Raw genomic sequence first — 26,804 nt, 5'->3', positions numbered from 1 at the left:
GTTGAACAATGAGAACACATGGACACAGGGAGGGGAGCATCACACACTGGGGTCTGTTGGGGGGGCCAGGGGAGGGACAGTGCGGGGTGGTGGGGAGGTTGGGGAGAGATAACATGGGGAGAAATGCCAGATATAGGTGACAGGCAGGGGGTGGTGGAGGCAACAAACCACATTGCTATGTATGTACCTATGCAACAATCCTGCATGATCTGCACATGTACCCCAGAACCTAAAGTACAAAAAAAATTTAAAAATAAAAAAATTTTGGCATTTCTTTCGATTACTGATTTATCCAGGTTTACTACTTCCTGATGAGTAAAAATTACACATTTATATTTTCTTAGAAAAACTTTCATCAAGATTTATAAATAAATTAGTTACTAACTTATATAAGCATCTATGGCTATATCCTTATTTATTTCTAATTTTCAGTATTAGGTTGATGCAAAAGTTACTGCAGTTTTTACCTCTTTTAATGGCAAAATGATAAATGTTTGTCTCCTGCCAATAGCTATACCTTTTATTGCACTGTGTAGTGCTCCTTAAACTCTGGCAAATAAAAGTGGTAACAGTGGGCATTCTAGAGTTAAATTTTTTAATGGCAAAAACTGCAATTCTTTTGCACCATCCTATTAATTTTTATTTTTCTTATTTAGAGGTGACACAAATTCATTCTACCACTTTGTTCTTATATTTGCAAAGAATTTCTTAAGTTGATAAATTTAATTATGTTTTCTTTTTATTTCTGTTTATCTTTGTATTTTCATTTGTCTTGTTTTCTCTATTATAATATTTATATGCTTTAGCTGAATGCTTGATTTTCATTTTCTCCAATTTAATAATGAAAGGCTTAAAAGCAAAAACGCTGCTTCTTTTTAACAAAGCTTTGTCTATACTTGTTTAATTTTATATGGACTCTTCTCATTGTTACTAGCTAAATAGTCTGTGATAGTACTGTTAAATTTGTTTTCGGTTCATTAGTTGCCTCTATGATTTTTTTCCCTTTTTAATTTGCCATCTTAACAGGTTTTGTTTGTTAGTTTAACTTCTGTTATTACTTTCTAGGTTTTCTTTCCATTCTGGTAAAGTAGTATGCCCTATAAATTTCTGGATTTTGCTGACTGTATGTGTGTGAGAGAAAGTGACAGTAAGAAAGAGAGTGAGAGTGAAGGTGGGTGTGAGAGAAAGAGACAAAGATATAGTTTGATTCCTCATGGATGGTTGAATAGTGGTTCATTTTTCCTGTTTTCAACAGACAAAGTCTTGCTATGTTGCCCAGATTGGACTTGAACTCCTAGGCTCAAATGCCTCAGCCTCCTGAATAGCTGGGACTACAGCTATAGTGAGTCACTTTCTTCATTGATGATATGTACAGCCATTACATACAATTGAAGATGTGCTGGTTGAAGGTGTGAGGGCAGATGGAGGCTAGAACCCCACCAAAACCTCTTCTCTCTTCCCTAAAGAGACCCATGGAGTCCTTGAAGTTACCTGGGTAAGATTTTAAGACTGCTGCTCATTCATAAAACATATATGCATCTATTAAACTTAGATATTTATTAAAATATTTTTTCCCTTGAATTAATCCGTTAAGGATTGAAATGGTATGTTCTAGTCTCCATAACAAATGTATTTCTCTGACCTCTCCCCACACTACTAGATGCTTTCAGTGCTCTGGAATTTGATGATTAACAGTTTGCATTTACTACATTTTAAGTATAGGCAGTATCTTTTAGTAACATAAAATTATTGCCTTTATTCCATTTTAAAGCTTCTCTCCTTAAATTCTCTTTTCTCTGAAATTAATATTGTAACCACCAGTATTTGGGTTTGTACGATATATCTCTGATTGTTCTTTAACTTTTACCTTTTAAATAATCTAGAAAAAATAAATTTCTATTTCTATATATGTATATTTGGGCATAGCATGTATATACATATAAATGAATTTGCACATATAAATGTATATACATGTCTGTATTTATTATGTACATATATATACATCTTTCTAGTATATAATTCTATCTTCATTTCATAATCCCATATATTCTAACATTTTTTAGAGTTTCCGTTTTTAACTCAACCTTTTAAACTTTTCTGGTATTTGTGAATGTTTATCTTACTGGGATCAGCCTTTTTCTTTTATGTTAAGTCTTATCTGAGATATTTTTGGACTTTTATCTTTCTGAGCACTTTATTTTCCTTTCCCTTATAATTAAAAGAAATCACGATAGGTAGAAATGGGAATAGTAGAAAGACTTCAAAAACAGAAGATGGACAACTTCTACAGGCATCCACCTCTCTCTTCAATGAGTTTTCTAGTCCACTTACCCCCAAAAACTATAACCCTGGGACTCAAAATCCCCAGGAATGATAACCATGATACACTTGGGCACAACTGAATGATACACCTAATTTCTCTTATCATTCAGCCTTTGCAAGAAACTGCATGTTTTCAAATTTATGGTCAGCTCATTTCAGGTTAAGCAAATTCAGATGACCACGTGGCATCTTATTCAATTTAAACCTTATTATCAAAAAATTTTAAGCTGCCTTAAATGTTATGTAAATTACTCTGCTTTCTCTCTAGATTCCAGTTTTAAGACTCTGATATGCAAACACAAGATAAAAAGTCACTAGGGATTTTCTGCACCCCAATCTGTTTAAAAGCTGCACTCTCTGGTAAGCTCTAATCCTTGTACTCTTGTTTACTTTTATCAGTTTGAGGATTAGTCTGAAGGTAGAGTTCTCTCAACTTTTTAAGCATCTATTGTTTACATCTTTTTACAAACTTAGTGGCTTACAAGACTACAGAGTTTACTTGATTAATAACAAACTTGAGCTTCACAGGTTCTTCTACAAGTAGCAAAGCAGGTTCTTAGGCGGGGTTCTTCTGTGAGTGATCACAGTTCCTCACTGATAAGAAAACCCAAGGCTATTTGAAGCTTTTAGTGACTGTACCTTGGTCTTTGGTTGACACAGCCACAAATTATATGATTAGCTCAAAAAATTAGAATGAAAGAAACATTAGCTACACTAAGACACACCTGCCTTATGCTTTATTTTGGAATGGAGGTGGATAGGGTTGGAAGGAAGCTATAGCTGTATGTATTTCCCTGCTTTTCTTTCTCAGTCCCTCAAATATGCTAAAATAACTCTGAACATTATTTAATTTTTATTTGATAATTTAAAAGGATGTTCTGAGATAATGGATCTCTACTACAGGTATACCCAAGCGCTAGAATCTGGTGCTAGAGAAAAATAAATGGGTAAGAGTTAGTTAACTATCATGATGATGGACTTGTAAGGCAAAATGGATGTAAAAATTTGGAAATTTCATATTTCAAGTCACATAAATTAATAATGAAGTAAATTATGGATGAACCATAAAGCCAAGCACACATACATCAGCTTAAAACAACAGGAAAGAATTCAGGCTGTTTTTTTGTATATGTTTTGAGAAAAAACTAGAATACTAAGTGAGTTTTTATATCTATAAAGAAGAAAACTAAAATTAAGCCTGTTGGTAGGTCTATATTATTTTCACACATTCTAGGGGGGAAGGTAGTAAACCAAGTTTCTGCAACTATAAGTGATGCTTAGAGGAAAATTAAGTCACTGAATGATGCCAGGACCGATTATTCTACTAAACTTTAAAAGCAAGAGACTGCAGTCTCTGAGTCCAAAGTGGTTTCATATGAACTGCCACAGTTGTGGTTACTCTTGAAACTATAACCTATCAAATTAGAAGCAGGCAAGGCCTATGCTCTGAACAGTTCCACTATCTACTGTCTACAGTTATGTCTATAAGTTCAGAATAATTTCTTCAGTTAAACTCTGTTATCTGGATGAGTAGAATATAAAAGCTGTTCTGTTATATTGGCCAGAGAAGATTTTTGTTGTGATATAAAGCTTAGTGAAGTTGCCAGCCTCATGTTTATTGTACATATGAAGACTTCCATTGTAAATATTTTTATCAACTTCTGGTATTTTATTATCCTGGATACCACTATGTAATACATAACTATAAAGAAGAAGTATACAGACTGCATAAGTGCCCAAGCTTTTTCTACCCTGCATCTCCAGATATTTTATTGACTTTAGTAACCTGTTGACCCCCATTTTTCTAGGTCTACAGTAGCCTGCTATTACAGAGCTACAAAATGTTCATTTCTTCTCTTCTTGATTGTGGAATGCCCTTCTAGGCAACAGGTTTGGCTAACCAAGATTTTTCCCATCAAAATTGAAAAGTTACCTGTTCAATTTTACTAATGCTTTATGTATTATGCTTTATTCCTTAATGAATTTTTCTCAGTGCCCATTTTTATAACATAAAAATATTTAGAAAATAAAACATAAACAATATTTGCTCTTTGTGTAATGCATCGTAAGTAAAACCATGCCACTAAACAACCATATCCTGTTTGGGCAATGATGACATCAGAAATACATGTTTATCATCTGCTTTGGACAACTTAGCATGTTTTTGGCCCAAGGCAAAGTTGAACTAAAACCATTTGCAGTTGTCCCAAACCAAGATAACCACACATTTCCAAAGTAACTGATACTTAAAAGAACACTGCCTTTAGATCACAATTCATGATCTAAGCATGCTAATTCTTTAAAGGTTGTTTAAGTTTATAAAGCATGTATGTCTACTGGACCTCTTCCAAAGTTTAACATAAAATAATTATATTTTCAGCATGCATAGAAACTATAATAAAGTTGGCATTTGGCACAATCTTTTGTAATTCTGAAATTACCTCTCTTGCCCAATTGAAAGAGAAGGGGAAAATGGAGATTCCTTTCACGTGAAACTATGATAATAGCAATATGAACTGTGAAAATACAGCCTTGTAATTTGGAAGGCATTCAAATGAAATAAATCATTTTACTTTAAATTTTTCCTTTAGTGTTTAAAGAAAATAATTTTATGTATAGATAGCTAAGGTAAATAGAAGACATACAATTTTGAAATTCATTGTTAAGATACATCCAGGGAATCCAAATATATGTCACTAATTTTGTCTTGCAGTGATATAAAGCATGTAATTGCCCTGGTTGCTACATAGCTAGTAAGTCTAACCACAGCCTCCAACTATAGCCAGAAGAATAGCTCTTCACACTATATATGCCAACATAAAAGCAGTAAGAATTGTTTTGCTTTCAAATAAAACTGGATAATTTGAAACAAAAAAGGTAAATGTTTAATTAGAAATTAGCTTAATAAAATAAAACCAGTAAATGTTAGACCCAGAGTAGGGAAACCTACTCATTTTCAAACAAGAACAAAGTTGATGTTGAAGGCAAAGTCTGACTCCCTCTTCAGGGGTTGATCGTCTGCACATCACTGCCATCAGACAGAAAACCACTGATTTAGAGATTTCAGGTAATATTTAAAAAACATGAGAATAGAACCAAATCGCATAGTCACTGTAAAAAGGGAAGAATGTACTATACCTCCATTCTTTCTTGTTTAACTTCATCAATTTCGTCATCTTCAAACATTGCTAAAAGTTCTCCTGTCTGGTCAATAGAGTTGAGGAAGTCATGAGCAATTTTTTGTCTTTTGTTCACATTATTGCTGCCACTCAATTTGTCTTCATGAAGTCAAGGGGGGAAAAAAAAGAAATGTTCTCATTAGGTTTACATCGGTACTAATCATTACATGTATTAAATATAGTATAAATAATTCAGAATTGGAATTCTCCGAAAATAATCTATAAAAAAATTCTTGCATCCAAAATAAAAGTGTAAGTTGTACAGAATTAAATCACTTATTTATGTCACAAATTAGACTGACAGAATAAAATCAAATGATAAATTACCAAAGTAAGTATGAAAGGGCTAACTAAAATCCCTTATAAAAAGAGAGGGTGCTCTCAGATTTGGAAAAATAATACTGCTATATGGTATTTATAACAGACACCTCTGAAACAAAATGACAATCCAAAAAGATGATGAGTAAGGATATGCTAGGCAAATATGAGCAAAGAAAGCAGAACTGGTAACATAAACATTAGAAAATACAGCTCAAGACCAAAAACACTAAAGGAGACAGGGTGAAATAGTATCTAATAATAAAAGGAATATTCAACAGCCATAAACTTTTATGTACCAAAATAACAGTAAAATGAATAACACAAAGGAAATCTTAATAAAAAGCACAATCACTGTAAGATGTCTGAATACATTTTTCAAAATTTGACAACTTAAGGTTATAGATTTAAAAAATATATAACTGAGCACATTAATACCTATATGCATATTAGAATCGACAGGTCCACAGGTCATTTTTATTCATTTTTATCATTTCTTTTAAATTTTTACTTCAAAAAGTTTTTATAAATATCTATAAATTAAAATGTATTAAAATGGTATCACATATCATTTTTGCTTGATTACTCTTTCCCATTTCCTGCCCTTTTATATGATCAGCCAACCTCCAACTCAAGATCTTGTAACTCATACTAACACCACCCAATATGTATTCTCCATGCTCACATACCCATGAAAATACATTCATTTATAGAGCTGTTTTATTCATTTATACTTTTTAGAAAAGGGTTCTTAGAATATTCCTTCTATTTCTTTTCTTGCACTTCGTGTTTCTTTGTCACTTAGGGAGAAAATCCCTCCAAGTCAACTGGTATAGCCCTGATTCCTTCTTAATGGCTGTCTAATATTTTATAGTATATATGTATCACAGCTTTCCAACCAATCCCCTATTGAGGGGCATATACTTTGTTTCAGGATTTTGGTACCATGGGGAAATGCTATAATAAACATCCCATCCATATGGCATTCTGTATGGCTGGCTTAATGTTTATGGCACAGATTCACAGGGAACTACTGAGTTAAAAGGTACAAAAATATTTAATTTCCCTAATGAATCTAAAAATTTTTCCTCATGTTTGTGAGCTATCTGAATACAACTTTCTGTTGTCTATTTTTACCCTTTGCCCATTTTCAACTGCGTTGTCTTTTTCTTAACAATTTAAAGGGCTCATTTATATTACCCCTTTGTTATCTGAGTTAGAAATGTTTATCCTAGCCTTTCATTTGCCTATGAATTTTAAAGCATCTTTTGCCATAAAAAAATTAAAATTTGTTGGTGTGGTGGCTCACGCCTGTAATCCCAGCACTTTGGGAGGCTGAAGTGGGCAGATCACGTGACATCAGGAGTTCGAGACCAGCCTGACCAACATGGAGAAACTCTCTCTCTAATAAAAATACTAAATTAGCCAGGCATGGCGGCACATGCCTATAATCCCAGTGACTCAGGAGGCTGAGGCAGGAGAATCGCTTGAACCCAGGAGGCGGAGGTTGTGGTGAGCCGAGATCACACCACTGCACTCCAACTTGGGCGACAAGAGCGAAATTATACTGTCAAATAAGTTCATCTTTTCTAACTTTTGTTTGAGATGATTTCTCTCCACTCACACAGATGGAATGGGATCCTATCAGATATCTACTCTTATTTAGATTTGTAAAGATTCACTTTATGGCCAATTTCACAATTAAGTTTTGTAAATGTTCTGTGAATATACTGAAAAAATTCATAGACATGCTATGGTCTAAGCATAACTTGGTATTTTGTTGATTTACTGTTTAGTGCTTATGGGTCTATTATGTTAAAAACTGTGTCTTCTGTAATTATATTATATTCTTCTTTATCCTGTTTGGGCTTTAATGTTAAATTACACCTTGCATGATGCTAATATTGCCACTTCTACTTTTTTTGCACTTGTGTATGCATTTCTATTTATTTCTTCATCCCATTATTTATAACCTTTCTTTATCTTCAAGTTTTATTTTTGTGGTTGTTTATAATCCGTCTCAATGTAAGGGTTTAATCCATTTCATAATTAGTGCAATGACTGATATATTTGATTTTTATTATTTTCTCTTGCTTTATGTTTGGTATTTATTTCATATTCTTGTTTTCTTCTTTTCCTTTCTTCACTTTTAATGGTCTGGCCATGTTGATAGTCCTTCCATTTCTTCTCTTTGTTAATTTGAAACTGTAATATACTTTTCTGTTAATGTTTATCATCGCCTTTTCCATTTTCTTTAACGTTTACCTCACTCTTTTCTGCTTCGACACATTGCTTGAAGATATTTTAAACAACAGTGTAAATTATTATTTAAAACAAGATATCAATTATACCTCTACCAAGAGGTAACATTTTCCCAATAAAGTAACATTTTCTTCTAATATTTCCTGCATTCCAGTATCAAGAGACCTTCAGAACACTTTCATTTTCCCTATCTCAGCTTCCTACCAACAGATCTGTGAAAAATTTTTACTTTGCCCCTTCTCTCTCTACCTCTAAACTTTTGGCTTTTGATGAAAAGGGGTATTATTTTTAGAGTACCAACAGAATTTCATTAGTATTTCAAGAAATTTAGCACTTATATTGCATGTTCTCACACACTGTATCATTAGAGATAAATACTGAGTTCAAAAAAGATTAACTACTCAACATACTTCTTCTTTCTTTAGCACAATAGATAGGTATCTTATCTTAACTGGATATAAAGTCCTTGGATTGCAGTCCCTTCCTCGTGTAAATCAATAATTAGTATGCTAGTGTCTTCTAGCATCCAGTGTTACACATAAGAAGTCCAATTATAGTTCTTTCCGGCGTTCAAGATGTCGAAGCGAGGATGTGGTGGGTCGTCTGGTGCGAAATTCCGGATTTCCTTGGGTCTTCCGGTAGGAGCTGTGATCAACTGTGCTGATAACACAGGAGCCAAAAACCTGTATATCATCTCTGTGAAGGGGATCAAGGGACGGCTGAACAAACTTCCCGCTGCGGGTGTCGGTGACACGGTGATGGCAAACCAGAGCTCAGAAAAAAGGTACATCCAGCAGTGGTCATTCGACAACGAAAGTCATACCGGAGAAAAGATGGCGTGTTTCTTTATTTTGAAGATAATGCAGGGGTCATAGTGAACAATAAAGGCGAGATGAAAGGTTCTGCCATTACAGGACCAGTAGCAAAGGAGTGTGCAGACCTGTGGCCCCGGATTGCATCCAATGCTGGCAGCATTGCATGATTCTCCAGTATATTTGTAAAAAATAATAAACTTTAAAACCATTAAAAAAAAAAAAAAAGAAGTCCAATTATAATGTGATTCATTTAATAATTCCTTTTTGGGCATAGAGGAGACTGAGCTTTTATAAGATTATCTCATTATTTTTAGAGATAAAAGGTTTTACTAAAACATTCCAGGTGTTTATCTACTCAACTTTTTTACTCTGCAGTGTTGGATTTTCTTAGCTCTATAATTTATTAATAATTGCCTCTCCTCCATCTCCCCTTTTTTCTCTTTCTGAAATCCCTATCGTATGCATCTTAATTAACTCTTCCGAATTTATCCTCTATGTCTCTTACCTTTTTCCCTCATAATTTTCATATCTTTATATTTTCCTATGTGCTTTGGAGTAACTATGCCATTTTATCTTCCCTAATTAGGTCTGAAGAGTGACTTTATGAAAAAAAAATTAAGTTATTTAGTTGTGAAGTACTGTGTGTTAACTCCAGAAAACCTCTTTTGTGCTATATTTGTATCCCACTATTATTCTCCTTTCTTTTTAAAATTTAAGCTGCCATCTAGTCCCAACTATTTTGCTGGCACGCATTATGTTCTCTCTGTCTTAGTTTCCTCTATGTTGGTGTGTTACTCCCCTCACCATAAGTTTTTTTCCCCTCTTTCTTTTGCTGCTTGTTGGGATTCAGCTGTAAGGCAGTCAATGGTAAAGGTTTGAGTGGAGACTTTTAATGGGATTGTAAATGACTCCCTTTCTCAATCCCTGCCTCCACCAACTCTAGGCAACCACTACTCTACATTCTATCTCTTTAGATTTGCCTATTCTAGACATTTTATATAAATAGAATAAACTATGTGGTCTTTGTGATTGGTTTCTTTCATTTAACTTAATATTTTTAAGGTTCACCCATATTTTAACATATATCAGTATTTGATTCCTTTTTATAGCCAAATAATATTCCTTTATATGAATATTCCATACTTACTATTTATTCATTCATCCACTGATAGAAATTTGGACTATTTCCTATTTTTATTATCATAAATAATGCTGCTGTAAACACTCATGTACAAATTCTTACGTGAATACATATTTTCATTTCTCTTTATTCTTTTGCTAGGAATGGAACCGCTGGTTCAGTTGGTAAATCTATCTTTAACCTTTTGAGGAACTTCCAAACTGCTTTCTGAATTGTCTGCACCATTTTATACTCTCACTAACAATATAAGGAGGTTCTAGCTCTCCATGTCCTCAACAGCACTTGTTATTATCATCTTGTTTTTTTTTTTTTAAGAGATGGGGGTCTTACTTTGTTGCCAGGCTAGAATGCAGTGGTGCAATCATAGCATACTGCAGCCTCAAACTCCTGGGCTCAAGTTATCTTCCTTCCTCAGCCTCCTGAGTAGCTGGGTCCACAGGTGCATGCCACTGAGACTGGCTAACTAAAAAAAATTTTTTTTCTAGAGATGGGGTCTTGCTTTGTTGCCCAGGCTGGTCTCAAAATCCTGGCTTCAAGTGATCTTCCTGCCTCAGCCTCCCAAAATGCTAGGATTATAAGTATGAGCCACTGTACTCAGCCTTGTTTCTATCTTTTGATCACAGTCATCCTAGTGGGATAGAGTATTATAACAATGTGGTTTTGATTTACATTTCTCTGATGGCTAATTTTTTTTTGTTTTTGTTTTTGAAACGGAGTCTCACTCTGTTGGCCAAGCTAGAGTGCAGTGGAACAATTATGGCTCACTGTAACCTCTGCCTCTTGTTTCAAGGTATTCTACTGCCTTGGCCTCCCAGGCAAGTGGGATTACATGCATGCACCACCACACCTGGTTAATTTTTTGTATTTTTAGTAGAGATGGGGTTGTTCCATGTTGGCCAGGCTGGTCTTGAACTCCTGACCTCAAATGATGCACCTGCCTCAGCCTCCTAAAGTGTTGGGATTACAGGCATGAGCCACTGGTGCCCAGCCTGATTTTTACATATCTTTTTCAGTGTCTATAGGCCATTAGCCAATCCTTATAGAAATGTCTATTCAGACCTTTTGCCTATTTTTAAATAGGGCTACTTGTCTTTTAATTGTTGAGTTGTACACATTCTTTATATATTCTGTACAAAAGTACCTTATCAGATATATGGTAAGAAAAATTTTCTCCCATTCTGTGGTTTGTCTTTTTACTTTCTTGATGTTGCTCTTTTAAACATAAAAGTTTTAAAATTGATCAAGTCCAATTTTTCTACTTTTTTTCTTTTGCTGTTTGTTCTTTTGGTGTCATACATTCAGAATGCTTTGCCTCATCCAAAGTCATCAAGATTTATTCATGTATTTCTTTTTAAGAATTTTATAGTTTGAGCTCTTATATTTAAGTCTATGATCCATATTTAATTTTGTTTACTGTGTTGTTATAGGCACCTAAATTCTTTCTTTTCTATATGGATATTCAGTTGCCCCCAGCAATATTTGTCAAAATGGCTATTTTTTTCCCTATCAAACTCTCTTGAAATCCTTGTCAATATCAATTGGCCCTAAATGTGAAGGCTTATTACTGAACTCTCATTCCACTCCATTTCATCGACAAATATGTCTATCCTTATGCCAGTACTGCTCTATCTTAATTACTGTAGCTTTATGGTAAGTTTTGAAATCAGTAAGCATGAGTTCTCCAACTTTATTCTTTGTTAAGATTGTTCCGGGTATTCTAGTTCCCTCATAACCTAGATGAGTCATTTCCATGTCAGAATCTGGCACATCTATATGATTGGTAGAATCAGTGTATTCATTTCTACAAAAAAGCAGATGAAATCTGTAGACCGATTTGGAGAGTACTAACATTTTAATAATACTGAATGTTCCAATTTATGAACATAGGATGTCTTTGCATTACCATCTAGACCTTATTTCAACAATATTTTGTAGTTTTCAGTACATAAATCTTGCAGCTCTTTGGTGATTTTATTCCAAAATATTTTGTTCTTTTTGATGCTACTATAAATGGCATTGTTTTCTTAGTTTCACTTTTGAGTTGTTCATTGTTAATATATTAAAATATGCTTGATTTTTGCATATTTCTCTGATATCCAGCAAACATATCGAACTAGTCTATTAGCTGTAATAATTTTTATTGGATTTCTTAGAATTTCCTATATACAAAATTATGTCATTTGTAAACAGAGATAGTTTTACTTCTTTCTTTCTAATCTGATGCCCTTCTTTTCTCTTTCTGACTAAGCACCTGGCCAAAACCTTCAGTACAATATTCCATATAAGTAGCATGAACAGACATCTTTGTCTTGCTCCTGATCTTGCAAGGGAAAGCATAGTCTTTCACCATTAAGTATGATATTAGGTGTTGGTTTTCCATATATATCTGTCTTAGCTCAGGCTGCTACAACAAATATACCATAAACTGGGAGGCTTAAACAACCAACATTTATTTCTCACAGTTCTGGAGGTTGGGAAGTCTAAGATCCAGGTACCAGCAGATTTAGTATCTGGTGAAGGCCTGCTTACATGACCTTGTTGTATCCACATATGGTGGACAGCAGAGACAGCAGAAACAGCAGAAAGCAGCTTTCTTGTATCTCTTCTCAGAAGTGCCCTAATCATAAAGGTTCCATCCTTATGACCTAATTATTAATATGTCCCACAATTCTCACATCCAAATACTACCACACTGGGAATTAGGCTTCAACATATGTATTTAGAGAGTGAGGAGGGACACAAACATTCAGTCCATGCAATCATCTTTATCAAGTTAAAGAGAGTTTCCTTCTCTTCCTAGTTTGCTGAATGTTCCTCTCATTAAAGACTTTTGGAATTTTGTTAAATGCTTTTCCTACATTTATTGAGGTGATCATGTGATTTTTGCCCTTTATTCTGTTAATTTGATGAATTACATGAATTGTTTTCTAAGTTTAAAACAACCTTACAACCCTAGGATAAATCCCATTTGGTCATGATTTATTTAACAGCATTCTGTTGAGGATTTTTGCATCTGTATTAAAAAAGATACCAGTCTGCAGTTTTCTTTTCCTGTGGTATCATTGCCTGGTTTTCATATCAGGATCAATCTACCTTACCTTTATAGAATTAGTCGGGAAATAACTGGTATTCTTCTTTAAACATTTGGTAGAATTCAACAGTGAAATAATCTGTGACTGAGCTTTCCTTTGTGGGAATTTTTAAACTATTATTTTAACCTCCTGCTATTGTCCTATTCAGATTTTCCATTCCTTCTTGATTCAGTTTCAGTAATTTGTGTCTTTATAGTAGACCAACTATATATTTATAGAGTTTGTTATATGAACCATTTTATTTGCCACTTCTGGTTCTTTTCATTTCTTTATGTAACCTGAAGTCCCATTTCCTTACCCCAGTACAGCATTATTACCACTCACATCATTTGTGTTGTTACTGTCAAATATATTTCCAAATATTGCAGACCTAACATCACTTTTTATATACACATTTTTTTACATCTGTTTTATCAATCAGTTTTTAAAAAAGAAAGGAAATAGATTATTATACTATCTCTTATATTTATGTACTTAATTATCTTTATAAATGAGTGGATTCAAATTCTTGTTTGGTGCAGCTTGCTTTTAGCCTTAAAAACTTTTCTTATATGGGTCTGATAGCAAGAAATTATCCTGGTTTATGTTTATCTGGGAATGCATTTTGCATTCATTTTTAAAAGATAGTTTTGCTAGATATAAGTTTCTTGGAGGACAGTTTTCTTCTTTCAGTACTTTGAATATATTACCCCACTGTCTTCTGACCTCTATTGTTGATGAAAAGTCAGCCATCAATATTGTAGGGTTCCCTTGTAGATGCTTTTCTCTTGTGACTTTCATTATTTTTTTGTCTGTTTTTGTCTTCCCACATTTTTGGTAAATGTGTCTTAGTACAGACTTCTTTATGTTTATCCTAATTGGAGCTTGTTGATATGCTTGAATTAGTAGACTTGTAGTTTTCATCAAATTTGGGAAGTTTTCAGTCATTATTTCTTTGTATACTTTTTCTACTCTTTTTTCTCTCATCTTCTGATATTCTCATTACATGTATTTTGACACATTTAAAAGATTGGAATTCAAGTCTGTTTTGCTCTAAGTCTGTATTCATTATGTGCTCCATAAAAAGAAGCATTTCAATTCATCTGCAGAACTATTTTTCAAGAATTACATTCTATAAGAAGTGTAGTAATATCAAATAGGTAACACGGTATACAGAAATACATACTTTTGCAAGGGTATTCCACTTGATTTGTTGACAGTAAATAACATTAATTAGTTCTCAAGAATATCTACATTGGAATTGCAAAAATGTGTTATTTAGCACACATGTGTCATAAGTTAATGTTTTAGTTTTGTGTTTTGTTTTGGTTACCTTCGAGAAGATCATCCTCATCGATGCCTTTGACAATCTTTGATTTGTAGTCTCGGATAAACATGTATTTTAGCAATCTTCTAAGTTTTTTCTATTAAAAACATAAAATAAATAAGAAAACCTATACATATATTCACTTTACTGATAAAAGACTACTATAACCAAATTTAATAAACTTGTACCCCATGACACCAGAGAAAATAAAGTAATGCTTAGTATATTGCTATGAGATAAAAAGGTAGTCATCAAACACAAAGGGTAAAACATAAGTCTTTTAAAAAGCATTCTTCATGTACAAATATCTGGATGTTCTACAATCACAATAATCACAAATTGCTTCATGATGGGGATCTAAGAAATGCATCACAGAATACACTTACATAAACCTAGATGGAGCAGCCTAATGCACACCTAGGCAAGGTGCGGCCTACTGTTCATGGGCTACAAACCCGTACAGCATGTTATCATATTGAATACTGTAGGCAAGGGTAAGAAAATGGTAAGTATTTGTGTATCTAAATGTATCTAAATATAGGAAAATTACAGTTAAAATACCATGTAAATGATAAAAGATGACACACCTGTAGAGGGCATATACCACGAATGAAACCTGTAGGACCTGAAGTTGCTCTGGGTGAGTCCATGATTGAGGAGCAAGTGAATCTGAAGGCCTAGGACATTACTGTATGCTATTGCAGACATTATTTTAAAAAAAGTGGTACACTCAGCCTACACTATATTTAAAATTTTTTTCTTCAATAATAAATGTTCCTTATTAACTCACTGTAACGATTTTACTTTATAGACTTCTTAATTTTAAAAAAATTGACTCAGCTTAAAACCAAACACCTTATACAGCTATATGAAAATGTTTTCTCTTTATATCCTTATTCTATAAACTTTTTTCTACTCTAAAATTTCTTTTAGCTTTTTAAACTTCTTTGTTAAGAACTAAGACACACACACACATGCCTAGGCCTACACAGGGTCAGGGCTGCCAATATCACTGTCTTCCACTTCTGTCCCACTGGAAGGTCTTCAAGGGCAATAGCATGCATGAAACTGTCATCTCCCTTGATAACTGCTTTTTTTTGGAATATCTCATGAAGGAACAACCTCAGGTGGTTTACAGTTAAGTGTTTATGCAAGTAGTACACTTTAAAATAATGATGAAGATTATAAATACATAAACAAGAAACAGTCATTATTTTTATCAAGTATTATGTACTATACATAATTTTATGTGCTAGACTTGCACCATCAGCAGTGCAACAGGTATACATCAGCATCACCACAAACTTGAATCATACATTGCACTACAATGTTATGATGGCTATGACATCACTAGATAATTGGACATTTTCAGCTCCATTATAATCTTATGGGACTACTGCTGTATTTGCAGTACACTGTTAACCAAAAGTAACAGTGTACCTGACTGTAATTGCCTTTTTGTTTGTTTGTTTTGAGATGGAGCTTTTGCTCTTGTTGCCCAGGCTAGAGTGCAATCGTGCAATCTCAGCTCACCACGACCTCCACCTCCCGAGTTTAAGCTATTCTCCTGCCTCAGCCTCCTCAGTAGCTGGGATTACAGGTATGCGCCACCACGCTCAGCTTATTTTTGTATTTTTAGTAGAGACGGGGTTTCTCCATGTTGGTCAGGCTGGTCTCAAACTCCCAACCTCAGGTGATCCGCCCGCCCCCGGCCTCCCAAAGTGCTGGGATTAGAGTGAGCCACTGCGCCCAGCCGTAATTGCTTTTTTCAATCTTATAAAAAGTTTTAGGCCAGGTGCAGTGGCTCACACCTGTAATCTCAGCACTTTGGGAGGCTGAGGTGGGCAGTCACAAGGTCAGGAGATCGAAACCATCCTGGCCAACATGGTGAAACTCCATTTCTACCAAAAATACAAAAATGTGCTGGGCGTGGTGGTGTGCATCTGTGGTCCCAACTACTCAGAAGGCTGAGGCAGGAGAATCGCTTGAACCCAGGAGGCAGAGGTTGCTGTGAGCAGAGATCACGCCACGGCACTCTAGCCTGCTGACAGAGCAAGACTCCATCTCATTAAAAAAAAAAAGTTTTAAATTTTTTTGAAGATTGTATTATCAGTCTCCATACCAAGCTGACTGTACTTATGCTATAGAATTTTGTATATACTCAAGATGAAATTTTTAAAAAATTAACTTATAAATACCTAGACAGTGAGTTTATAATAGTTGCTTTAAAAGCCAAGCAATTCCTTTTTACTGTCTTTTATTCTCCGAAATCTTATCCTTTTGCTAGAAGATTTGATTTATGTGTTATGTTTATGGAAAACAATCTGTAACCCGACAAATGTACTTTTATGAAATTTAAAGCTGATGAATGATAGTTAGGTCTTAATTATGGCCTTCTTTAAATTTAGTAGACCATAATACTGCTTAATTTTAAAAGTAACTGATAATCCTTTGTAGCTTGTTGTATGCTTCCACTTAGAATGTATTATCATTCATTCCTGAACTTCAGGTTTAAGATTTCTTTTAATAGCTGAAACATATTACATTTTACAAAGTTCTCTACATGCACATCATTTGATATTTTCAATAGTTTCTTTGCATCTTGTGCCTTGGACATATGACTGCCTCATCTTAGGCAGAAACTTTCAGTTCAAAAAATCCTAAAGCCTCTCCATCTAATCATACAACCTTGAAATTTTGACTTTTAAAATGCTTCTTCAACTAAATCATATAGATATCCTAAACCAGATCATAATTTTCTTGATAGTGAATATTTCCCATTTTTTAAATATTCTTCATATCATCTAAGAGTTGATTAACTGAAACGTAAAATATTAGAGAATATTTTCAACTAGCTACTCATGGAAAATAATTATGACAAAATTAGGCACACAAATATCACAAATTTTAATACCAAATTTCAAAGAGTAAGAAAGGTAGGTCTTTGTTAAAAAATAGAAATTATGGTATGTATTTATCCCATTGAAAATTCATCTTAATTAATTTGCTTTTTTCAATAAGCTAGAACCACAGACTAAACTTTGTATTTCAGGCTTAAAAAATTACTCTAGGAGAGTTTATAATTCTGGTAATGTTAATCAACAAAAAGAGAAGAAAAATAAATGTACCATTCAGTTATATCCCATTTATGACAACAGAACATAGTATCAATAATTAGTGAGTGACATGTAGCAATCAAAGTGTCTATATAGACACATAAGGATAAGTGAAGGTTCGCTGTTAGCACAGTTTTTATATAAGTGCTCTTGTCCATATAATAAATATCAATTCTTTTGTAAATCCATTTTGTTGTGCAAACCATGAGGACTAAAACATCAGTTCAATAGTTATGATTTTAATTTGAAAGCAATGTAACAAGGATATGTAGTGTCCACATACAAGTTCAAATAAACACAACACCTGGATTTTAATACAATAAATTATATTACCTTATCTTTGCGCATCAAAAACAGAAGATCTTCAGGAGTGATTACTCTTGCTCCACGCAGCTGAGAAACTTCAGCAGCTTGCTGTAACTAAAAATAATGAAAATTTAGAAATTTTTCTCAGTAATATAAATTCATATAGTACAGTCATGATGTCTCTAGAGAGATAAATATACTAAAAGTTAAAAACCTTTGGGTATAATCCAGCAATCACATTACTGCTTTTAAGAGCTAAATGTCTTCTGTTTTTAAGATATAAAAAATGCAATTAAATTAACTTATGAGCCCACCTGTAACCAATACAATAAACAGAAATCTTTTATTTCTTTCATGCAAAAGAAAAATCATGCACGGCTTCCAAAAATGCATTAATGCACCTGAAAATAATTTCATGAAATTTTATCCTTCATACTCATGTGAGCAATGGTTTCACTCAGTATCACTAGTTGAATAAGTATATTATTAATCTGAGCTCCCATGCTGCTATGATTTGAAATAGGCCCATTCAGAACTTTAAAAGATCAACAAAAACAGTAGCTGTTTCTAATATCCAAAGGAAAAAAAATACGTTTAGTTTTGGCAAGTCTTCAGTGGGTAAAGGATTCAGTCCATAAATCATAATACTGGACTGCATTAATTTCTTTCCATACTAATCACATCCACACAAAAAGTTAACTGTATCTGGAATGTACAACACAAAACATTACTGCATGAAAAGTTAGATTCCCCCTGAAATGTTCATCTAGGCCCTTATATCTACAAAGTAAAGATTTTTCAGGAATTCGTAAGTCTTAGAAACACAATCTTACTTAAAAATGACCTGGGAAATAAAAGAATGTGAAAAATGATAGTTCTATTTTTTTGGCACAGGCAAACTCAATTTCTTATTTTGATTAGTTGGAAGCAACATAAAATATGTCCATCTGAAAAAAAAAAAGATGCTAGCGAAAACACTGTAAAAATGTGCCTGTAACTTCTTCCAAATTTGATCAAATCATACTGATTGCACCAAATCAAGTCTATCCAATATGAAATAATATAAAAATATTTACATATGAAAGCTGTTCCTGAATGCATCTTTCTTTTAAAAGATAAACCTAACACATATTGAGAACTAATCTTTAAAAAGCGACACACTGTTATCTCAACAGATATATGAAATCAAATAGCACATTTGTGCAAAAGATATTCTGCTTGAATGTTTAATCCATTTTGCTAAGTAAGCTTCAAACCTTCTCTAAATACACAGACTACAAAATAGACTATAAACTCGCTATGTGTCAGCTTTACCACTGAATTTCCTGGATACTGTGGTTGGTATATAAACACAATCCTATCTAAATATAGAAATTTAAATTTAACTGTGAAGCATTTAAAAAGAAAATCTTGAGGTGGGGGGAAGGTTTTTTAAAAATGATGTTATCTACTCAGAAACTAAAAGTTTTCAGCAGGCATAAACATATTTTTCCTAAAAATTGAAGAGTGCGAGGGAAATACATGTACACATGCTTTTTCAAATAAAAACATTTCTATCACAATCTAAAATACATGCAATCAGTGTTGAGAAGAATACAAGTTATATATACATTTGTCTGGACACATACATAGCAACTTTATTTTCTTAAATGAAGAATGGTGATCATTTGAAATCTGAAAAACACTATATAGATATATGAAACTTTACTCATATTAAGAAAGGATCAAGAGAAATATATATCCCTAAATAGTTTTCCCAATTAATCAACACTACACATAAATAATCTCTTGCATTCTCCAAAGTATCAGTTAACAATCATATTAGCCAGGGTAAGTATGAAAACAGAAAAAGACATAGAAGAGTTTGACATTTGGAATCACTATTTTTTTTTTTTTTTCAGAACCAATACACGACCACTGTAAGGATCTGGAATTTATATAATGGTTATGCTGTCATATATAGCAGGAAAAGTTTATCTTTGTTTTTTATTTACCTGATTTTCTAATTTACCTCAACCAACATAATATCCTTACTAGGATTGCTACCACTCCCTAGTCTGCCTTGGACCTCTGCCTAGTTAGTATGTTTCTGGGTCTGAAAGTATCACTATGCTACCGTACCAAGGCCTGCCTATCCTGGATGTGTCCCAAACTCCAAAGTTACTTCTCTAAAACACTGACCACCTCTTCACTACCAAGTGAAGAGAGCAATCTTATTAGCTAATTAAAGTAACATACACTAAAGTATATAGGGTCATCTACTACCCCCCTATCAAAATACTCAAGTCCTGAACTCAGTCCTATGGGACCTGTATATATGAAAACTCAGCCCTCCTTATCGATGAGTTTCACATCCCAGGAATACTATTTGTCAAAGTAAACAAAATATAATACTAACTTGCAACAACTTTGATAGTAAAAAAGTTCCCTCAAACATTAAAACTCATGTTTACATTTTAAGTATGTTATAATACTTTATTAGGAGGTTGAGAATTAAAAGGTACACTATTACATGTCACCTCAAATGCCATATCTTTGACCCTATAAATAAATCCATTCTCAATTTCTCATTGCTATCGATGACATTAAATTTTTTTTCTCACTGTATTATATTTTCATTAACTTCTGTTAATTTTTCTGTTTCTTTTAATCTTCTCAGGGTCTTAATGTGCTATTTCCATCATATTTGTTCTACTATAATCTCCCTTAAATACAATGTCTGAATTTTTGCTCAAAGATTTATGATAATTCACTATTATCTAAATTCAATGTGGTCTTTAAAGCTCAAATGATTCACATATTTTCCCTGCCTTTCCACTAATAATTTTTCTTGCTTTTCTCTCATATAATTCTACATTTAGGTTCCAATAATTTTTGTTCTTTGTACCTTTGTGTACTTGTGATGGTTAATTTTATGTGTCAACTTGACTGGACCATGGGGTACCTAGACATTTGGTCAAGTATTATTCTGGGAGTGACTATGAGGGTATTTCTGGATGAGATTAACATTTCAGTAAGTAGATTGAGTAGCAGACTGTCCTCTCTAATGGGGGTGGGCCCCATCCAATCAGTTGAAGACCTGCATAAAATAGAAAAGGCTAAGTAAGAGGAACCAACTTCTGCCTGAATGCATAACCTGGGACACTGGGTCTTTTCTGGCCTTTGGTCTCAGACTGAAACATCAGCTTTTCTTGTGTTCTGAGACTGCTGGCTTTCAGACTGGAACTACACATCTACACACTGGCTTTCCTGGGTCTCTAGTCTGCCAAATGAAATTTTGGGAATCCTCAGACTCTGTAACTACGTAATTATAATTTATTGTCCTTATAATACATAATCTCTCTCACACACACAGGCATGCACACACACATACTGTTGGAGAACTCTAACACAGTACTATATTCAAATTATAAGAAAACCTTGATTCTTTATAAGATGTGGCCCTTTTTTCTACGGAATATAAGCTTTAAAATAATTTTCTCAGAAAAATAAGATCTATGATTATTGTCACACAACAGTGTTTATCATCTAACATAGATAGAAAACTTAAATGCACAGTTCATAACATCTTAATTGCACTTGTTATCAAGTTTCCTAACACTCCTGCCTCCTAAATATCTTTTGAATACTACACGTAGGTCCAGGACCATTGATCCTGATCAGGCAATTTATAAATATTTGTTAAATGTTGGCAATCTATACTCCCCTCCATGATTTTCAGTTTTCCCATTTATATCTAACAGAAATGTGTTAAACTACATAAAATCTATGACCTTTTGCATTTGACTGGGGCCCACATAAATTCAGCACAAAGACTTCTCTAACGTTCTAAAAAGTTTAAAGTGTACAACAGAATTAAGTTGATGATTCCACAATTACTAAGCTACTGAAAGTATTTTCATGCAACTTCCACTGCAGCTCTTTCCTTTAGGTTTTGCCTAAGACCCTGGATTTGCCCTTTTTGAAGATAAATAGTAAAAGGTAGGAGTTGTGGTGAGCTAGTATCATGAAGAGGTAGAATCCTAGGTGAGGCTGCACCTTGCCTAAAATTATTTATTTTTCTATCAGTCTATTTATTATACATTCATAATCTATCAGGCCAGATTCTAGGTTAGGCTATGAATGCTCAGCTCTGCTTGCAACCATACTTGCTAGCCAGAGATAACCCTGAAGGTTTTCTCTAAATCATCCATGATGTGATTGAAAGAACCTGGAGTTAAACTTCCTAAGTTGGAGTCAGGAAACTCCAATGTAGTTCTATCACTAAGTAACTGCACAACCTTAGACACATCAAATAAGTTCTCTAGGTTTGTAGGTTTATGTTTCTCTTTTATTTGAAATAGGTAATCAATGACTTTAATGATTAGTAAGAGAATTATAATCTTAGCGGTAATAGTAGCTACCATATATTGTGTCCCTAATTTGTGCCAGGTGCTGTGCTCTGTCTTATACTTAATTTTAACTTTAAAATTTTATATCTAAGTTAAAAAATATATAAAACATTACAAGTCAAATAACACTACAAATTTTATAATGACAGGAATACCTTGACACATTTCTTTCAAATCTGTAATTGTGCTTCCAGTGGCAATCACCTTTAACTATTTTTTTTTTTTTTTTTTGAGACAGAGTTTCACTTTGTTGCCCAGGCTGGAGTGCAGTGGCACGGTCTTGGTTCACTGCAGTCTCTGCCTCCTGGGTTCAAACAATTCTCATGTCTCAGCCTCCCGAGTAGCCGGGATTACAGGTGCCTGCCAACACGCCCAGCTTTTTTTCTTTTCTTTTCTTTTTTTGTAATTTAGTAGAGATGGGGTTTCATCATGTTGTCCAGGCTGGTCTTGAACTTCTGAGCTCAGGCAATCCGCCCATCTAGGCCTCCCAAAGTGCTAGGATTACAAGCATAAGCCACCATACCCAGCCACCTTTAACTTTTTAAGCTTGTTTCTATGTTATTTACCAATATATTTGAAATAAGCTTATAATACTTGTTTTATTTTTCAGCTTTAAATATTATAAAATGACTTCTTCTTATAAGAGGTGAAAAACATTTAGTGCTCTCAGACACCTCAAATTTGACCATCTCTCCTCTTGACTTTACCTATAAAATATAATTTTTAAATTAATATACAGTGTTACGTTATACCAAATTATTTTTGAAGATATAAAATGTATCATAATTTATTTCACTTTTGCTGTGTTTTTTCTTTTTGATGAGACATCTCATCTGGAGCCCTCCAGACCTCCCTCTACTCTTCTGCTTTGGATCTTTCTTTTTTCTTTTTTGAGACAGGGTCTCACTCTGTCATCCAGGCTGGAATGCAGTGGTATGATCACAGCTCACTGTAGCCTCAACTTCTTGGGCTCTATAGAGCCTTCCACCTCAGCCTCCTGAGTAGCTGGGACTACAGGCTAATTTTTGTGTTTTTTTGTAGAGACAGGGTTCCACCATGTTGACCAGGCTGGTCTTGAATCTCTGGGCTCAAGCAATCTGCCAGCTTTGGTGTCCCAAAGTGCTGAGATTACAGGCATGAGCTACCGTGCCCAGACTGAATTCTTATTTTCTTGACCCCATTTCCTCTCTTTCATAATTTACTTCCTTATTTCAGCAGAGCATATTATCTGAAAGTTTCCTTTTTAGTTCATGGGCATAGTTATGTTAGCTGCTTTAAAATCCTTGTACATTAAGTTTAACATCTATGTCATCTTGGAGTCAGTCTCCATTGACTATTTTTTTCTTGAGTTTGGGCCGTGTTTTCCTGTTATTTCAGATTTTAAGTAATCTGGTGTTTTATCTGAGATATTGTGAATAATATACTATAAGAACTCTGGATTTTGTTTTATTCCTTTGAAGACTAAAAAATAGGCAGTTAACTAGAATGAAGTCAAACTGCAACATCTCTTTTTCTCCCCTGTGGTAGGCTACAGCTGAAATAGATTTCTTATTATAGTTTTCTGAAAAAAGGAGCAAGGGAAGTAAATTTTTAAAAATCTTACGTGCCTCAAAATGTATTTATGTCATCTTCCTATTCAACTGATAATCTGGCTGAGTACAGAACTCTAGCTTGAAAATCATTTTCCCTCAGAAATTTCAAGGCACTGCTACCTTGTCTTCTAACTTAAAATGTTGCTGTTGAGAAGTCGATTGCATTATGATTCCTAAGCCTTAATGTGACTTTTCCCCTAGTCTGAGAAACTTTTACTATTGTTCTCTTTATACTTCAAGTTCTGAAATTTCATGATGCTTCTTTGATGAAAGTCTACCTTAATATATTTTTCTAAATACTCACAATACTTCAACCTGTATGTTTTTGTCCTTTACATTTGGGAATTGTTCTTGGATTACTTTGAAAATTTATATTTTCTGTTTTTATTTTGCTTGTTTCCCTGAAATGTCTACTAATTTAATGCTGGTAGACTTGTGTCTAGGATTTCTAACATTAGAGATCATTTTATTTAACCTTTCCAGAAAGTAAACTTACACTATTGTGCCAAAATGGCAAAGGGGTAGTTAACAGCCTACATGGTTTGGATAGGGTTTTGGGATAAAATTATGCCTTTTACCAATCTTCTTGTTTTTAGTCTACACAAGACTTCTTTCTTCAGAGGTACCTCAATCCTAAACCTTTTCAAGTCCCAAAGTTTCGTTTTGCTCAGATCTGTTAAGCCTGTGTACCCACTTTAAGCTTTCAGAATTTTTTTTTGACAGCTCTCATCTGCTATTTAGTCCTCTTCCATTTTCCATGTCTTTGTAAGTTTACACCTTTAAAATTATTCTTTTATTTAGTAGGGTTTTCAGAGTTTGAAGTATGTGTAGTACCCATATTTATCAAGAAGCTGATACTTGTTTTTTTAATGCTAACATTTATAGAATTTATTATCCTGTGCTTCATGTCTTCTATATATTATCTCAATTAGCCTTCACAACAAACTTATGAGAGATGTCCACACACACAAAACTGTTACTAAGTAAAAAATGTTTAACATTAAGCCATTCATGTTTCTCTCCTAGATTTCTTACTCGGAATAAAGGAAGATGCATTCACTAAATCAAGCCTTACATTGCATAGAAAAGTCTATTCATAAAAACATTTATTTGCCTTTCAAAACATTTCCTTTGTTGCTAAATAAACAGTTGAGAGAGAGAGAGAGACACACACACACACAGAGAGAGAGAGAGAGAGAGCGAGAGAGAGAGAGAGAGAGATAGAGGAAAAGAAGGTTTGGATCAAAACATTCAAGTCAGTGGCTTCATGCAGAAATAGCCTAAGGACTGTGAGCTAAGCAAGTATTTGAAAGGAAATGCATTTGTAACTAAATCAAGTTAACATTCAGAATACTCTACATTTAAGATATTTGACATAGTATTTTCCTTTTATATAATCTTCCTACTCTTTTTTGATGATTGGTCTTCTGTTGTCTTAGACATTTGAAATATAAACGAGTATATAAATTGATAAAAGATGTGCCTAACTTTTTAGAGTTTCATTTTAACTGTTCTTTTTAGAATAGAACGTCAAGCACAGTTAAGTCAGGTTTTAAAAAATATTGTAAGGCTTTAATTATCAGTATCTCATGGCTCAAAGCATTTATATATACTATGTATGTATATATATGACACATATGTATGTGTATAGACATATTCTTTAAAATATATGTGTGTATATATTTTTTGTGTGTATATATATCAATTACTCAGTTACAATCAATGCAAGCCTCTAAAACTTAAAAAATATCCAATAAACAATGACTATATATTTACTGTATGAAGATAGCAGCCTTAACATGGAACTAATTCTGTGGTTACTCTGTGATTTAAATGTGAAATTAGGCGAACAAGAAGCAATAATCATTTGGACATTTTCTTTTAACCTATCTTGCATAGAAGCTATTCATAAGCAACTTTCAACTCTAAATATATCTAAGTTTTGAATGTAAACAAAGGAACATTTTAGAAATTTTTCGAAGTTGAAATTAAATAAAGTTATAGTTTAAATAATATAGTATTAATTAACTGTGATTGATAACTGTTTTTAAAAATTTTCTTTTTCTTTTCTTTTTTAAGAGACAAGGTCTTACTTTGTCACCTAGGCTGGAGGGCTGAGACACTATCTTAGCTCACTGCAGCCGCAAACTCCTAGGCTCAAATGATCCTCCCAACTCAGTTTCCTGAATAGCTGGGACTACAGACATATGCCACCATACCTGGTTAATTTTTGTATTCTTTTTGTAGAGACAGGATTGCACTTTATTGCCCAGGCTGTTCTCAAACTCCCTGGCTCAAGCGATATTCCTGTCTTGGCCTCCCAGAGTGCTGGGATTGCAGGTGTGAGCTACCACACAGAGCCTCTTTAAAATGTAACTATTTAGTGTTTAACTATTAAAACAAAAATACAATTTGACTGTTTACTAAATCTAAAATAAAATTAAAATTGCAGAACAATGGGAGCCTACCTTGAATTTGTTCAATGTAATATATAGTTATGCTTTGGTAACTCAATAACTGGAAATTGATATAATTTTTAAGTCCAAGAAAAGGTTTCATTTGCATTTCTTAAAATTCAGAACCATAAGATATTTTGGTAGCCTACATAATGTGTGCTTCCCTTGACTACATTAATAATGCCTCTTCTTTCTCAGCTTACTTCTTGGCATGTCTACACCCCTCTCCATATTCCCTTCTGTTTACATTTATAAACAGGCATCCACTGAACAGATTGTAGCCCTTGTTTCTTCAAAGGACAAAAATATAACAGATAAAAGACCAAATTTCTTACTTTTTTTCAGAACTTTTTTTTTTTTTCAAAATAGCCTGATTTCATTTCACCCTAGAATGTTCATGAATAAACACAGTTCTTGTGCTAAGTCTTCCTAGGTAGATCTGGGTACTAAAAGCACTGAATTACACTAGACCACACACAGACCAATGTAATGATTAGAGAAGTTACCA

General features: G+C 33.7%; 1 protein-coding gene and 1 pseudogene across 7 annotated transcripts in view; one reads left to right on the top strand and one right to left on the bottom strand.

Annotated features, from left to right (window-relative positions):
- SUPT3H (SPT3 homolog, SAGA and STAGA complex component) overlaps positions 1–26,804 on the bottom strand; it is a 513,545-nt gene that overhangs the window by 171,603 nt on the left and 315,138 nt on the right. For all 7 annotated transcript variants that reach the window (XR_010336723.1, XM_012448786.3, XM_012448787.3 and 4 more), the window contains 3 exons: positions 17,885–17,971; positions 14,442–14,532; positions 5,461–5,600 (listed from right to left, as the gene is read on the bottom strand). Coding sequence is in view for 6 of the 7 variants with exons in the window: in XM_012448786.3 (XP_012304209.1) it covers positions 5,461–5,600; positions 14,442–14,532; positions 17,885–17,971 (318 nt within the window). In the remaining variant the exon portion in view is untranslated. The remainder of the gene's footprint in view (positions 1–5,460; positions 5,601–14,441; positions 14,533–17,884; positions 17,972–26,804) is intronic.
- LOC105714693 (large ribosomal subunit protein uL14-like) lies at positions 8,645–9,124 on the top strand (annotated as a pseudogene).

This window comes from Aotus nancymaae, unplaced genomic scaffold, assembly GCF_030222135.1.
Source record: "Aotus nancymaae isolate 86718 unplaced genomic scaffold, 86718_ANA_hifiasm-v0.15.2.pri h1tg000040l, whole genome shotgun sequence".
NCBI lineage: Eukaryota > Metazoa > Chordata > Mammalia > Primates > Aotidae > Aotus > Aotus nancymaae.
This window is presented reverse-complemented; position numbering and strand designations above follow the sequence as displayed.